General features: G+C 46.1%; 1 protein-coding gene across 1 annotated transcript in view; it reads left to right on the top strand.

Annotated features, from left to right (window-relative positions):
• Positions 1–4,811: 4,811 nt before the first annotated feature.
• The window catches only part of SERPINE3 (serpin family E member 3), a 27,706-nt gene continuing 16,224 nt past the window's right edge, over positions 4,812–16,293 (top strand). Inside the window, exons 1-4 of the mRNA XM_003800728.2 lie at positions 4,812–5,067; positions 8,047–8,280; positions 9,986–10,153; positions 11,018–11,216. Of these exons, the coding sequence (XP_003800776.1) occupies positions 4,812–5,067; positions 8,047–8,280; positions 9,986–10,153; positions 11,018–11,216 (857 nt within the window). The remainder of the gene's footprint in view (positions 5,068–8,046; positions 8,281–9,985; positions 10,154–11,017; positions 11,217–16,293) is intronic.

The following is a 16,293-nucleotide window of genomic DNA, read 5'->3' as shown; positions in this document are numbered from 1 at the left end:
AGGAAGCACGTTATTGTGACTCATCAAATTGTCTTGGAACAAACGCGCTGTCTCAGACACTGATAAAGCCTTCTTTCCTTCATGTGATATTTATACGATAGCACTTCAGACAGACAAGACTGATTTTAACAAATCACATTAGATTTATGTTACATGTTCCATTTGTAGTCATTTATAAATCATTGCCTTTTTGTTTAAAAAGATTTCCTATTTTGAGCCTGTGCATAGGTATATTCCTGTTCTTATGACAAAAGAAAAACTTCAAAACTGCCCCAAACAGAAAAAGAATCGTCATCAGAGGTACATTTTGTTTTGGTATGAGTTACAGTTAACTGTATTTTTTATTGTAAACCAAGTAGACGTTTGCAAGTCATCTAAAAAATGCTTTAGAACAGTAGTTCTCAACCTTCCTAATGCCTCCTAATGCTGTGACCCTTCGATACAGTTCTTCATGTTGTGGTGACCCCTCCCAACCATAAAATTATTTTTGTTGCTACTTCATAACTGTAGTTTTGCTACTGTTATGAATTGTAATGTAAATATCTGATATACAGGATGTATTTTCATTGTTACAAAGGGGTCATGACCCACAGGTTGAGAACCGCTGCTTTAGAATAAAATAGCATAGATTCACATTACAGCCAGTCACCGAGTATTTCCTAAGGCCCCTTCCTATGTGAGCATAAAAGGGACATCAGTGGTCCTCTCCTGAGGTGAGGGTGGGAACATAATCCCAAGAAACTGAGGTTTTCTCAGATGCCATGCCATGCTCTGTGGAGGCTGCCTGGTCGCATCTTCACAGGGAGACATAGGTATTTTATGCAGGAAAGGGAACAAAAACTCAGGGCAGCTCAGTGACTTTTCCAAGGAACTCAGTTGTTACGAAGCAGTTACTCTAAGCCAGGCTGTGTGTGCTCTCTGTGCACAGGTGGGGAGGCCCAGGGGCTCACTGTGCTTCTATGCCCCAGCGCCTGCCAAGAACTTGAGGGTCATGATGTAGCTGTCAGCTGTGGCTGCAGGAAGCCCAGCGGGGGCTGTGTCTAACTGACCTTCTGGAAGGACAGGCAGAGGCCCACCCACGCCATTTCCCATGAAGGCCTCGCCATTTACCACTCTGTGGCACCAGATGCCTGGCTGCCTTGCATTCTGGCTCTCTCCTGGGACTCCCTTCAGCAGGACCATGTCTCTGTCAATAGGGTCACCATCTTCCCACAGCAAACCCCTCAGGGGCAGAGCTAGGAATGGGGACTCTGTACAACCCAAGACACGCAGCCTGTGCATTAATTATGTTCTAACTGAATCACAGGTGTCTCCACCCATCACATTGGTTTGGTAGACCTCTGGGTTTGAGTGATTTGTTTATGCTGCTAAGAAATCCACTAGTGAAAAATTAAAAATCATAAATTTAAAAGGTGCGGTGCCTTCCAGCCATCTGTCTACAGGTGATTTGCCACAGCGTGTGTCTCTGACATGTGTGAGCAGAGTGGACACGTGCTGTGAGCCAGCGGAGTCTGGGCTGGCTGCCAAGGGCCTCAGAATCCCCCACAGCCAAGAGGGCTTTCAAGAGTCCCACTACATCAGCTCCTGACTGACACCACCAAGATTATAACATAGAGTACGAGCCGTGGAGTCAGAGGCCTGAAGTTCAAACCCCAGCTCCACCTGGCGGAAGCTTAGGCAAGATTTTAAGCCCTTCACCCTTAGCTTCCTCACCTGCAAAGTAGGAATAATAACACACTCTTCACGGGATTGTGGGGATTGTAGGGAGGACTCACTGCGGTCATGAATGGAAAGTATCTAACAGAGCAGCCGGGACCCAGCAAGTGCTCAGCAGTGTTCACTGTTTTTGTTGTTGTAACTATGAATAAATATGTCCAAGAACAGTATTGGCAGTATTACCGATACCCTTAGCAGTGTTACTGATACCCACTCCAGCAGGGCAGAAAAAAACATGACTATCTGTGCTTGAATGGTCAGAGACCAGAATGACTGACCCAGGCTCACAGCTGATCACACAAAGGAAAAACTGGTGGCAGTTCATCCTTCGTTCATTCACACTGAAATGGTCAGCGTAGGTAGGAAATATTTCTTGTATGTTAAGTCTAAGTCTCCTTAGCATTTTTCCTTGAGAATGTTTTTGAAAAGCAATTTAGAATGGCATATACTTAGTTAGGAAGGAATGTTCGTAGAAGTCACACAGATGACCCTTTCCATAATTTAGGGAATGTATTGTACAAGCATCTCTCTGCCCCCATGGCTGGCAGATAGTGAATCAGCTTCTGTTCAAATAATTCCAGGCAGAGGGAACTCACAGCATTACACGTTACTTTCCTCTTAATGTCTTTGGTGGAAAAGATTCCCGTAAGTGCTGGGTGCAGCTTGCAAGTTCACTGCCGTACCCCAGGGCCCATCACAGTGGCTCATAACCCAGCAAGCAGGCAGTAGATATTTTTTGGATGAATGTATGAGGGCAGGATGGACGTATGGGTGATGAATGGATGCTATGCCTTCTCTGGGTACTAGAGGATCAGGGAATCATTTACTCCCCTCTCTTGGGGCAACTTCATGTGAAACAATTACAGAATGACAGAACTGTAACTATCCTAAGGCCTATAAACTGTCCCAGCCTTGTGTGTTAGCAACAAAACTCTTGAAAGGATAGCTGTCAGCTGAAAAACAGTCCTAACACTGACAGGTGCCCAAGAGAACTGTATCCATTTCTAAATGTCTTCTTTTCTTTCATCTTTAAAAACACACTTGTAGAAGCTACTATCTATTTTGAACTTAATACGAGGCCTAAGACCTAAAGAGAATATATGTCATTCTGAATTGGTCACAAGGACAACCTTTGATAACCTGCTCACACTTTCAAAAAATGTGCAGTTATTGGACGATAACATGGTCTCTGTCTCAAATTAGTCATTGGGCTTATTACTGTTGCATCTGAGAAGAATAAGATTATTCGTGGTGCTCCTATCACATATAAATAAATTAGTACACTTTTATTAATAATAAATAAAGCAAGTCACCCTGTTCTAAACTAAACATGCCATATCCTGCGTTATTTTCTCTTTCTTTTGAAGAATTTCATTTGCTACAAGTTTCAAGTCATGCCCAATGACTGATTTATTGTTTTCTTCACAGGAGGAGGGGGTAGCATTAGGTACCTGGTACCCAGCAAAAGCCCCGTAAGCAGAGTTATCAGTGGAATTCCTCAATGTGACAAAGGGCCGATGAGGGGTTCCTTGCTGGTACAACCAGGTCACAAGCCTAAGAAGGCTTGACGGGTGTGGCTGGCTCCCTCCCCAGGACCCTGTTCTGTCCGGATCTGGGCTTTGCTGCCCGGGCTGGGCTGCTTCTCCTGGCTCCCTGCAGGACCTCCAGGCTCCAGGAATTTGGACTGAGTGGCAGAGATATCGCCGGCAGAGACGGCAATCACCACCTTCCTCTCTGCGCTGTCTTGTGATTCAAAGCAGATTCTGCTCCACTTTTTTAAAAGGGGAGCATATAAATGCAGGAGACCCACAACGGCAGGATCAAGCAAGGAGACGTCAACAGTCTGACAGGGGAGCTAGGAGTCAGCAGCTCATCCGAGGTGAGGCATGGAGGGGATTTGCTCATGGGAGCCCAAGTTGTCAAGGTCTGATTGCTGTGAGTGCACTTCTGGGAGGGGATAGGAGTTGCCAGAGCACTGGGACTGGAGGCTTTCACAAATGGCCCTGTGCTGAGACCTGCCACCCCCAAACACACACACTCACTCACTCACGTGCACCTGATCAGCCAGCACACTGCATTTGTGCTTGGCTGTGAGGAGGAGGGGTTGGAAAAAAGATGATGCTTTGCTTTGCTGTCTTAACGCCTTTATCCAAAACATGAAAAAAAAAAAAAAGAAAGAAAGAAAGAAAATACGCACGTCAAGCCCAGTAGCCTTGCTCGCAAACCTCTATAGAAAGTGACCTTGGACTGGGCCTCTCCCATCCATCAGGTGTGATACCACAGTTAGACAACTTAGTGAAATTGCCACTGGCTGGACGTGTGGCGTGACTGCTGCACACATGTTTTGCCTTGACTTTCTATTCTTGCACTATTTTTTGGCTAATGCTCTCTTCCTTAGAAGGGTACATCTATCTTTGTGAATGTGTCCTCTTTTTTTACGAGAATAGTTCACATCACAAGAATTCTGATATCCTGGCTACGCTTGGCTGGTGTTGGCGTTTTAATGCACACAGGTGTTCTCAGTAGCATCTACACCACCTGCACAAGATCTGGGTTTGAGTTGCAGCCCTCAGCCTCTCAGTCTTCACCTCTCCAGTGGAAATATAATAGCTACTGAGTGAGATTGTTGGAATGATTAACGATAATGTACAAAATTCTTTTTACGTGGTAGATAATTATTTATTTTTGTTATGATTCCTGATAGACATGGCACAGCTATAAGCTAGCTAAATACCAAGAAAAATGAGTAGGATTATTTCTCACACTTTCCCCCAACATAATAATAGCTTACTTCTGAGCCTACCAGGCTCTTGCCAAAGTCACACATCTAGGTGGTAACAGAAGCAAGCCTTCTGGCCACAGTTTGGCTCTCAAAACGATCATAGTGAGTATTTTAAACGTTGCACAATAGGAAATAGTAATGCAGCCTGAGCAGGTGGGACTAGGAGTGGGTAAGCCCCACAGCTCAGGCTTGTCAAGCCCCTGAGCACAGAGCTGACATCTCAGTCTTCGGGGGGATATGACCCTCTGTTATTGCTGTCCTCTGGCCTCACCTGCATCTGCCCCTCTGAACTGCAGGGTCGCTCCCAGCCTCCATGACGCCTCTTCTGGTCACCCTCTTCCTTCTTCACTCCTCCTTCCTCCGAGGGGACAGCCACCTCCGTGAAGGCCTCACACTGCTGAAAACGGAGTTTGCACTTCGCCTCTACCAGAACGTGGCAGGAGGCAGAAATGGGACGAACTTTGTCATCTCTCCTGCTGGTGTGTCCTTGCCCCTGGAGATCTTGCAGTTTGGAGCTGAAGGGAACACTGGCCAGCAGCTGGCAGATGCCCTGGGGTATACTGTGCAAGGTAAGAGGCCTGCACACACACACACTCACACTCACTCTCCCACGTGGGCTCCTGGGGAGGTGCGGGCTCAGCTCCCAGATACACACACAGGGAAGGGCGACCACTCAGCAGACTGCCACAGAAAGCACTCAGACTTCCCTTCTAATCGCACAGGCTTCCTGGCAATGTTGCAGTTTCATGGCAGAGTGTGATGGTATGATTGTTGCTCACTGCAACCTCACACTCCTGGGCTCAGGCAATCCTCCCACTTAACCTCCCAAAGTGGTGGGACTACAGGCACATGCTACCATACCTAGCTAATTTTCCTATTTGTTGAAGAAACCGGGTCTCACCGTGTTAGTGAGTGTTGCCCAGGCTGGTCTTGAACTCCCACCCTCAAGCAAATCTCCCTCCTTGGCCTCCCAGAGTGCCAGTCACTGGTGTGAGCCACTGCCCGGCCCAGACACCTTTTCTTTTTTTTTTTGGCCGGGGCTGAGTTTGAACCTACCAACTCTGGTATATGGGGCTGACACCCTACTCCTTTGAGCCACTGCCCAGCCCAGACACCTTTTCATAGGGCTTCCTAGGTGCTGGGCAATGTTTGCAGCCCCTAAACAAATATTAATTAATTGTCACAATTCCCCTGATGAGACTGGTAATTTTCATCCCTATTTTAGGGATGGGCAAACAAATTCAGAGAGTCGAAGTGACTTGCTCGAGGTTATAGCAGAAGCAAGCCACAGGGGAGGACCCCCCGGCCTGTGCAGCTCCAGAGCCCATGCTTCTGACCAGCCTGAGTCTGTGAATCTGTGACTTCTAGTCAGTGACACACCTGCCCTCTTAGTTCTATGGATTATGTATTTTAGAACAGGCCCAGCAGCAGCAGCTGGAATCCCCTGGTCTATACACAGGGACTCAGCACCAACCTACCAGCTCCATGCTGAGACCAACACTCACACACAGAATTTTTACCTTCCTAGATGAGAATCTAGGAATCCAGTAAATACAACAAAAAAAGGAGGCTGCAAGCTGCACAGCCCCACGTCCATTCCAAGAACGAAGCTCTTCTGAGTGGGGTCTTTCTACCCTGTGGCCAGGCAGGGCAATGAAGCCCCACCACCTACGACTGGGTGACACTGGGCAAGTTTGCTGATCTGTCTGGGCTTTGGCCCCTCATCTATAAGCTGGGGACAACAGTGGCATTTAGTTCACAGGCTGCTGAAGTATTCGTGTGACTGGGGCAGAGAACACAGCAAGTACTATGAACACGGTCAGTCTTCAGTGTTTTTATGCATGTCCCAGTGGGGCCAGCAAAGCTCTTCCTTTGTGCGAATGGGCACAGACAAACCAAGCTCAGACAGAGAAAGGATTTCACACAAACATTTACTTCGAGCCAATTTACTCTGCTGTTTCAATGTTTCTGGCTAAGAGAACACTGGTTCCCTGGCCCAGAGAGGGTGGGAAGATGGAGAGAGGAGTTCTATGATCATTCCCAAGGTCACTTTATACCATTACACTATGGACCAATAAAATATTTCAATTCTCTTCTGCCTACAGAAGAGAATTGTACCTTGCAAGAATGTGAGCCTAGAAGTACATACGACCTTCCTCAATAGAGTGCAATCTGATTATAAACATGTTTGTTATCTCTTTTCTCACTACAATAAAAAAGGCAAGCACTTAGTCTGTGACCTGTGAAATCTGTATTCTGAGTCAGGTTTTTGTGGTTGTGGATTCTAAGAAGCTGCTTTGGTAGTGAATGTTTGTAGACAAGCGACATGTGCCTGACACCATGGTCTGCAGCCTAGTGACTGGAGGCCCCGTCTGGGGTGCATTCTGGATTCCCCTGCCCCAGCCAGTGGACATTGGGCAAGTAACTCAGGGGTCTACTGCTGTCTCCCGGCATGGACGCTGCGACATGAAGGCAAGTAAGAGATTAATCCCAGTGAGAGAGAGCTGGGGCCAGATGGTGCAGGAAGAGGTACCCAGCCTTGTCTTACAGGAAGGGTTGGTGGACAGATACAGGACTGCGCCTAAGAAGGGGGAGAGGTGAGGAGGAGATGGAGGAGGTGGAGAAGGTGGAATCTCACGGACAGCTGCACAGCAGGGCACTTCACTTCTGGAAACCCCCAGCTTGCGTGTGCCGGGCTGCAGGGCTTGGGGCACTCACCTGTGTTGTGGACTCACCAGTGGGCAGGAGGCCTCATTCCAGCTATGAGATGCAGTCTATAATAGCTGAAAATAAAACCCACTATTGATTCCAGAGAGAAGGCAGCAATCTCCTGTATAAATAGATAGTGAATGCATAGAAGTCCATCTGTCACCCACAGAGGTGGAAGCTATCCACGCTGTCAAATGCTTATTATTTCCTCAATGTCCTCACAGTTTCTCGCTGACAGTAATGAAGTGAGCTGTCTGCTGGGTCTCAGGGATGTGGAGGTAGGAGGACTTCTCACTTTCTCAAAATAAAAACATAGTTATAGAAGAGGCTGCATCTACATGTGACCCGGGCTCACGGTGTGCAGCTGTGGGAATGGATGTAAGGTCCCTGTGTCAGATACATGGACAGCACAATGTCCTGGCTACCCCCATCAGTGTCATGACACTGCACAAAAATCCCATCAGCCTGCTCACTGGACCTGCTGTTTTCCTGGCCCTAGAATCTTCACCCTAGAACCCATCTATGTTCCTGAATCAGGAGGTTAGGAAAGAATAGGCCCTGTTCATACTCGGGGTGTGGACAGTGTTTTTCTATTTGACTTAATTGCAGATTGATTTCTTTCAGATCTGGTATGGTTTCTTCCCAAGTTTTAATCTGTGGTTCCAGTTTGATTTCTGAGTAGTTTAACTATGATTTTTCCAGACTGACTACAGATGGTGGATGAACCTTATGAAACAAGCGTGGAGTTGCTGAGGTCCCTTTTCAATGGAATGTGCTGACAGAGGTTGTGCTGTCCTTACACTTACCCCCGTCAACTTATCCCACCTCCTTTCTCACAGACCAAAAGGTGAAAGATTTCTTGCATGCTGTTTATGCCACGCTACCCAATTGCAGCCAAGATGCTGAGATAGAGCTGGCCTGTAGCCTTTTTGTGCAAGTGGGAACAGCACTGTCCCCCTGCTTTGTGGAGCAGGTCTCGGGGTGGGCCAACAGCAGCCTGGAGCCAGCCAACCTCAGTGAGCTCAATGGTACTGCCATCCCAGCCAAGGACAAGGCCTCCAGACAGACAGCAGGTAAGAGAAAACTATCCATATCCACGAGGTTCGGATCAGAGGGCTGCAAAGGCAGAGTCTCACCTGTCACTGGTCAGATGCCAGGGGTGTTCAGGCCGCTCAGTGGCAGCAGGAGTGTGTCCTGCTGGGAAACTGCCGTGGGGTGACACACTCAGGGAAGCAGCCAAAGCTGGCCTGTGGGGCCCTCCTCTCTGTCCCATTCCAGCCCTCCCATGTGTGAATATCCATACGTGCGCACACACACACACACACACACACACACAGAGAGAGAGAAGCATGCTGTTTGAGCCTCCCATGTTTAGGGAGACCACACAGGCTTTGCTCATGCACCTGTCTCCCAGGCGAGTTCTTGCTGAGCCCTGCTCTCATGTGTAACTCCTGATAGCAGCAAAATGCAGTGGGAGCCAAAAAAGTGGCTTCTTGGGAACTCAGGTTAAAGAAATAATTCAAGAGAAGAAAAAGTCATATGCAAAAAGATGTTTAGCCCAGTGTTATTGAAGAAAAAGACTTACAAACAGCCTGGGCTGTGCCCTTTTTACAAGTGGAAAAAGAGGCACAGAGGGTGAAGCCTCCAGCCCCTCCAAAGCCAGGGTTCTGCCCAGTGATTTGGCTCCAGCATGCTTGATAATTACAAAAGCTACACAGATATAAAGACCCAATGTATTTAAAAAACAGAATAGAAAGTGATAGGTTTGGACACAGTGACAGAACTGAAAACGCCGTGTGTGTATAGACAAGCCCTGAGTTAAAACACAGAAATGAAGATCTTCTTTGATAAGGTTCCTTCTCTCTCTCTCTCTTTCTGTTTTACCAAGTCTTTTCATTTTCTTCATAATGCTTAATTCTCTGCGTCAGCTTCCTATGCTGTGCAAAGCAGTCTGGAGTCAGGCCGCTGGGTTCAAACCCAGGGTTTCTGCCAGGGGCACCTGGGTGGATGTGGCTGCCCCCTCACAGGTATGTGACCTTGGCCAGCTCCTCTGGGTCACAGTTCCCATGTCTGTGAAATGGGGGATAACAACAGAACTGCTGGGAGGAGCTGTGAGGACTTGTTAAAGCAGGTAGACAGGGCCCAGCAAACAAATCAGGGGCTGGGCGGACCTTCCCTTAGGGCCAGCTGTCTGCTCCCCTGCCTGCCTCTGCATCAAGCTGTAACTGCCGCCCTGGGAACACGGTGCCCTCAACACTGTGGTCCAGGTGAAGGGGCGGCTCAGCAGTGGCCATTGGGCAGACTGGGGTGACACATAGCACCTCCCCATCACAGCACTGAGTCCCTCCAGGTGGGAGCCTGGGGAGAAAATATCTCCCGATTCCTGGAAAATGGCCCTGGACAGAATCAGGGGAGCATCCTGATCTGTCTCTGGCAACAGCTGGCGGCAACACCTGTGGTAAGAGGACTGCACACCCAGCTGCAGGGAGCCGCCCCTCCCTGCGCCCATTGGCGGCGTCAGGGACCCCGCCAACTTCTAAGTTCTCACCTGCCATTCCTCCCCTATCCTGCTCTTGAGCAAGGAGCTGCAAGCAGCTTCTGCGGCCCTGGCCCTGGCAGCTGGTCAAAAATCAAACATTTTAAAGAAAAGTGTAAAGACATGGTAAAACGAAGAAAGAGAAACCACCTCTCCAAAAACAGACCTCGATTTTCGCACTGCGCCTCTGCAGTCCGCATCCACACACACGGGCTAACCTCAACCCCGCTTCCCGCCTGCAGGGCAGGGCGCGGCCTGGGCTCAGCTGGCACTGGTCAGCACCATGACCTTTCAGGGCACGTGGCGGAAGAGGTTCTACCCCACAGATACGCAGCTCCTGCCCTTCACCTGTGCCCACGGTCTGGTCCTCCAGGTCCCCACGATGCACCAGATGGCCGAGGTCAACTACGGTGAGCCCTTCCCCGCTGGCAGGGAAAGGGGAGGAGGCTGGGCAGGAGGCCAGGTCCCCGCTCTCACAGACGAGAGAGCGTTCCCACGGTCCACCTGCTGGACCAAGCCTGTGGTGGGAGGAAAGACCAGGGGCCTGGGAGCCTTCCGGGACCGGGTGGACCATGCACCTCCGCGACATTTGAGGGGCTATCGTGCAGGACACCCCACTCCCACGCTTCTGCTGCAGTAAGGGAGGGGCTCACCGGAAGTCAACATATTGGGAAAAGCGCGGCGCGACAGCCTGGGATCAGACTGGCTGTCCCTCTAAGACCGGAGCACCCCCCAATAAGTATGAGGTGGCATTTTTCAAGGTCACAGTTACCCATAAACAAAAATAATAAATGGAAAATTCCAGAAACAAGGATTTCTTAATTTTATGCTGCTCGCTGTTCCGAGCAGCATGAACTCTCACACCGTCCCCCTCTGTCCCAACTTTCCCACCCCCGGACATGAGCCTGGTCCCCGCCTGCACACTGTCTGTGATACCCGCTAGTCACTTAGAAAGGGTATGTATAGGGTTTGGTCCACAGGTCGTCCTGGCCGTGTGTACTGAGGCTAACGGCGACTGCTGTATAGCTTTCCCATGTGCCATCATCCCTACCATGGCCCCCATCCCTGCCAGGACGCTGACTGAAACACTCAGATTCCAGGTCTTAGGATCAGAAAAAGTGACCAAATCACCCAACAGATTTTGGCCTCCCAGCAGCCTTCTGAGGAGAGGTGCCTGGGTTCATTGTGTTGAAAAGCCAGCCTCTCCTGGGTCAACTGTGTGGGTTGCCCTGGCTCCTGAGACAGAGCTCATCCCCCACCCACTGAACCTGCAGGTCAATTCCAGGATGCCGCAGGCCATCAGGTGGGGGTTCTGGAGCTACCTTACCTGGGAAGTACGGGGAGTCTGTTCCTGCTGCTGCCCCGTGACAAAGATGTTCCCCTGGGCCACATTGAGCCACACCTCACAGCCAGCATCATCCACCTCTGGACCAGCAGCCTGAGGAGAGCCAGGATGGATGTGTTCCTCCCCAGGTGAGCAGCTGTGTCTCCACCACCCCTTCTGCCCCCACTGGGTTCTTGGCAGCTACAGTGAGAAGGGCTTGGTTGAACCTGGGTGGTCTGACTTTAGGGTCAGGCCCCAACCACTTGGATGACTTGTCTAATGTACCTGTAGAGGTTAGTCCAAGAGGAAATAACCCTAGTCTCACTGCTGACTGAAATGAACTAACTTCTGAGGCCTTCGTTGGACCAACCTGGAGTCCCCAGGTCCCCTGATCCAGCCTCAGACCACAACCAGTTTTCAGGGCGGGGGAGGAAGCACAATAAGGTTCCTTGGTAGAAAATGTGCCCCAAATCTTATTCCATCCTAAGAGTACAGAGCTGTCATTTTTCCAAAACCAATATGGCTTATGTAATTGAGCAAAGACAGATATAGTTCTGATCAGAAGCCAAATTAAGCCATAAAGATTTGATACTTTAAGTCCCTACACAGAAAATTCTTACTCTTTCTAAACGGAGGTAAACCTTCCTTTAAGAAAAACTAATATTCAAGGAAAGGAGAGGAGAGGGAAGGAAAGGCACACTCCCACTTAGTGGGCACAGCGTAAGGGTGTATGGTGCACCTCGGGTGTGGGACACAACTACAACAGGGACTCGACCTGACAAATGCAAACACTGCAACCTACTTGTTTGTACCTTCACATTAATATAAAATTTAAAAAAGAATCAGAGAAGAAGATGTAATAGGGGAGGCCGAGGTCAGAGTGATGTGATATGAGAAAGACTCCTCTGGCCACTGGTGACTCTGAAGATGAACGAAGGCCCCAGGAGCCAAAGAATGCAGGTGACATCTAGAGTTTAAAAAGGCAAGGAGACATACTAGCACATCTCTGCCAACACACGGATTGTGGCCCAACAAAACCCAAAGGTCACCCAGTGACCTTCAGAAGAGTAAGGTAATGAAATTGTAATGTTAAAAAAGAAAAGAAAAGAAAAGAAAAACCAATAGATACAAATACAAATTTCCAAAAAGTTAAATGATGGCTCTCGATTTTGTTTTGCCAAAGCAAAACCCATTAGCTGAACTCATTACTTGTAAAAAGCATTTCTCTTAGGACTGCTTTCAATGATGAGCTTCTCCAGTCTATTTGAACTCAGAGTAGACTTATAATTCATTTGTAGACCAGCATTAAGCAGGAATGATGTCCAGGGCTCATTTTTGCATGTGAATTCTTCACACTGCTACCCATTAAGCACCTTGGCCGTCCTCCACTGCCCAGGAAGGGCCTTGGCAATGCTCCCTTGAGGAGTTAAAAATAAGTCTGTGCAACTGGAAGAAAACACACAAAGAGAGACCCAGCAAGCCAGGGGCCAGCATGCAAAGTGGCATCTGGCATGGCCCAGAGAGGAAGTGAACTTAACTCTAAGATAAAATCTATCTCTCAAAACTAAATATTTGGATCCCAAATAAAAGCACAAAGGCTGACTATTTCAACAGATCGCTGTGGCATGGAGCAGGCACAACTGTAACCTTCCTGTTATAGTTGAGAGAAGCTCAGAGCTTTTGATGTCAAAAGCAGAGAGAAAATACAGGCTAGGGTAGGCCTTTGCCAGTCTTTCTGGGTTTAGGAGATGTGTGATCCTGAAACATGGGAGAGCAGGGAAGGAGCAGAAAGGCTGGAATCTTAGTAACACAACTATTAATTAACACTTGACCTCATTCTGATTCTATTATTGTTATTATTATTTTGAGACAGAGCCTTATGTCACCCTGGGTAGAGTCACAGCTCACAGCGACTTCAAACTCTTGGGCTTGAGCGATTCTCTTGCCTCAGCCTCCCCAGTAGCTGGGACTACAGGCACCTGCCACAATGCCCAGCTATTTTTTTGTTGCAGTTTTCATTGTTGTCTAGCAGGCCTGGGCCCGGTTTGAACCTGTAAATCTTCCTAAGACTAGCAAACCTGCCGTCCAGGAAGGACAGGAGTTTTCAGGAAAATGAGGCCATTTCACAATTAAAACTAACCAAACTTTAAAAAGGTGGGGGGGATAGGGGGGCGCCTAGCTTTAAATCCATTAGAGAGAAAAAAAAAAGAAAAGAAGTAAAAATTATCTAAGGCCCAGATTTAGGTATAAGCTTTGGATCATGGTAGACACAAAGTCAGCTTTGGGGCAGGAATTTACCTCTAGTTCTTACAAATCATTCATTCATCAGTTGGCATTACCTGCCCTGGAGCCAGCTTGCATTTTTCATGTATGATGTCTACCTCCCACAGCAACCCTTTATTTATAAAGAAAGAAGATAAAACATGGTAGGGACTGCTAGTCTCCATTAGGGACATTTAGCATACGAAAGAAATAATCAAGAAAACCACGAGTGTTGAGGGTCATTTATACCCATGATCATATAATGCCCCATAAGAAATTGACTAATAATGTCAAATCCGTATTTAATGAATAGAATACTTGGTTATTAGGTCAGCATAGAAGGCAGTGGAGCAGGAGCGTTTTTTTACATTAAATGTATCTTTTTAATCCACCAGAACTCACGTACCCAGAATGCTTTTCCTCCCTTCACAGAGTTGCTTATGGCCATCTTGTATGGTTTATTTAGGCTTTCATAGAGCATTTTCTTTCTTTTTCAAAAAATTGAGATATAATTCACATACCATAAAGTTCATTTTTAAAGTACACAATTCAAAGGTTTTTAGTGGATTCACAAAGTTGTGTGACCGTCACTACTTATCTAATTTCAGAATATTTTTGTCACCCCAGAAAGAAACTTTGTACCCATTAGCAAGGCCTCCCCAGGTGCCTCCCGCTCCATGAACCACCGTTGTGCTTGCTCCATGTACAGATTTACCTATTCTGTACATTTCATGCACATGGAATCCTACAACGCGTGGCCCTGGTGTCTGGCTTCTTTGCATAACACTTTCAAGGTTCACGGTAGCATGAATCAGTACTTCATTCCTTTCTATGGCTGAATAATATTCTCCTGTTTGGATACACTGCAGTTTGTTGATCTGTTCATCAATTTATAGATACCTGGGTGCCATAAACTTTTGGCTCACGTGCACATTTTTGCGTGGATATGTATTTTCAGTTATCTTGGGCATATGCTTAAGACTGGAATTACTGGGTCACGTGGTAAGTCCCCGCTCTACATCTCGAGTACTGCAGTTGTACATTCCCACCAGCGGTGCGTGTGGAATCTAGTCTCTCCACGTCTGTGCCAACACTTGCTATTGCCCATCTTTTTTGTTACAGTTCTGGTCTCTCACTGAAGTGGTCTCTCCTTGTGGCTTTTATTTGCATTTCGCTCATAACCAGTGATGTAGAGCATCTTTCCATGTGCTTCTTAGATATGTATATATCCTTTTTGGAGAAATATCTATTTGAGATCATTTGCCCATTTTTAAATTGGTTGTTATTTTATTGTTGAATTATAATAGTTCTTATTTATTATGGATAGTTGTTCTTTATCAAATATATAATTTGTAAATATCTCTCCCAATATGTGGGTTTTTCACTTCACTTTCTTGATGCTGTCTTTTGAAGCACAAAAGTTGTTAATTTTGGTGAAGTTTAATTAATCTTTTGTTTCTTGTGCTTTTGATGTCATGTCTAAGAAACCATTGCCTAACCAAGGTCACACTGATTTATAGATTTATGTCAATATTTTTATAGGAATCTTGTAGGTTTAACTCTTATATTTAGGTCTTTAATCCATTGGATGAATTATCATATGGTGTAAGGTAGAGGGTCAACTTCGTTCTTTTGCATTTGTTTTTCCATTTGTCCCAATACTATTCTTGAATTTTCTTGGCATCATTATCAATATCAATTGCCCGTAGATGTCTGAGTTTATTCATGGACTCTCAGTTCTATTCTAGAGGCATAAATGTCTACACTTTGCCAATACCACAGAATCTTTATTACTGTAGCTTTGAAGTGAGTTTAGAAATCAGAAAGTGTGAGTTCTTGATCTTTGTTCTTCTTTTTGAAGATTGTTTTAGCTATTCTGGACCCCTTGTATTTCCACATGAATTTTAGGGTCAGCTTGTCAATTTTTGTCAAAAGGAGGAGGAATTTAGGTAGGGATTGTATTGAGTCTATAGATCAATTTGGAGAGTATTGCCTCTGACAATATAAAGTGTTTCAAGTCATGAACTCCGGATGTCTTTACCTTTGGTGTAGGTGTTTTGTATACAAGTCTTATGCTTCTTTTGTTAAATTTATTTCTAAGTATTTTATTTCTTTTGATGCTATTGAAAAATGAAATTGTCTTCTCTATTTCATTTTCAAATTGTTCATTCCTATTGTATCTAGATCTTGTATGCTGCTGTCTTAACAAATTCATTTATTTGCTCTAATAGTTTTTTTATGTGAATTCTTTAGGATTTTTTTAATATAAGACCAAGCTATCTGTGAATAGAGATGGATTTACTTCTCCTTTCTCATCAGGAAGCCTTCTATATCTTTCTCTCACGTGCGCACCCTGCCCACTCTGGTACAATGGGAAAGAGAAATGCTCAGGGTGGGCACCCTCATCTTCTTTCTGATTTTAGGGAGACAACTTTCAATTTTTCAACACAAAGGATGCTGCTAGCTGTGGGGTCTTTTTGTATACACCCTTCATCAAATTGGTAAAATTACATTCTATTCCAAGTTTGTTGGGTGTTTGATACTTTTCATTATGAAAGTGGGTAGGATTTTCTCAAATGCTTTTTCTGCACCTATTGAGATGTTCATGTGGCCTTTGTCCTTTATTTTATTAGTATGGTTTATTATATTAATTGATTTTCGTATGTTGAACCCATCTTGCTTTCCTGGGATAAATCCCACTTTGTTGTGATAGGATTTATCAGGTGCTGGATTCAATTTAGTAATATTTTGTCAAAAATTTTTCAGATATATTTATAAGGAATATTGGTAGTGTTTTTTTTATTTTTCTCTTGTAATATCCTTGTCAGGTTTTGGTAAAGGGTGTTTTTTTCTCTTTCTACTCAAAGCCATTTTTTTTTTTTAATTTATTGTTGGGGATTCATTGAGGGCACAAGAAACCAGGTTTCACTGATCACATTTATTAGGTAAAGTCCCTCTTACAAT

Source organism: Otolemur garnettii, unplaced genomic scaffold (genome assembly GCF_000181295.1).
Source record: "Otolemur garnettii isolate 467f Iridium unplaced genomic scaffold, OtoGar3 scaffold00182, whole genome shotgun sequence".
Taxonomy (NCBI): Eukaryota; Metazoa; Chordata; class Mammalia; order Primates; family Galagidae; genus Otolemur; species Otolemur garnettii.
This window is presented reverse-complemented; position numbering and strand designations above follow the sequence as displayed.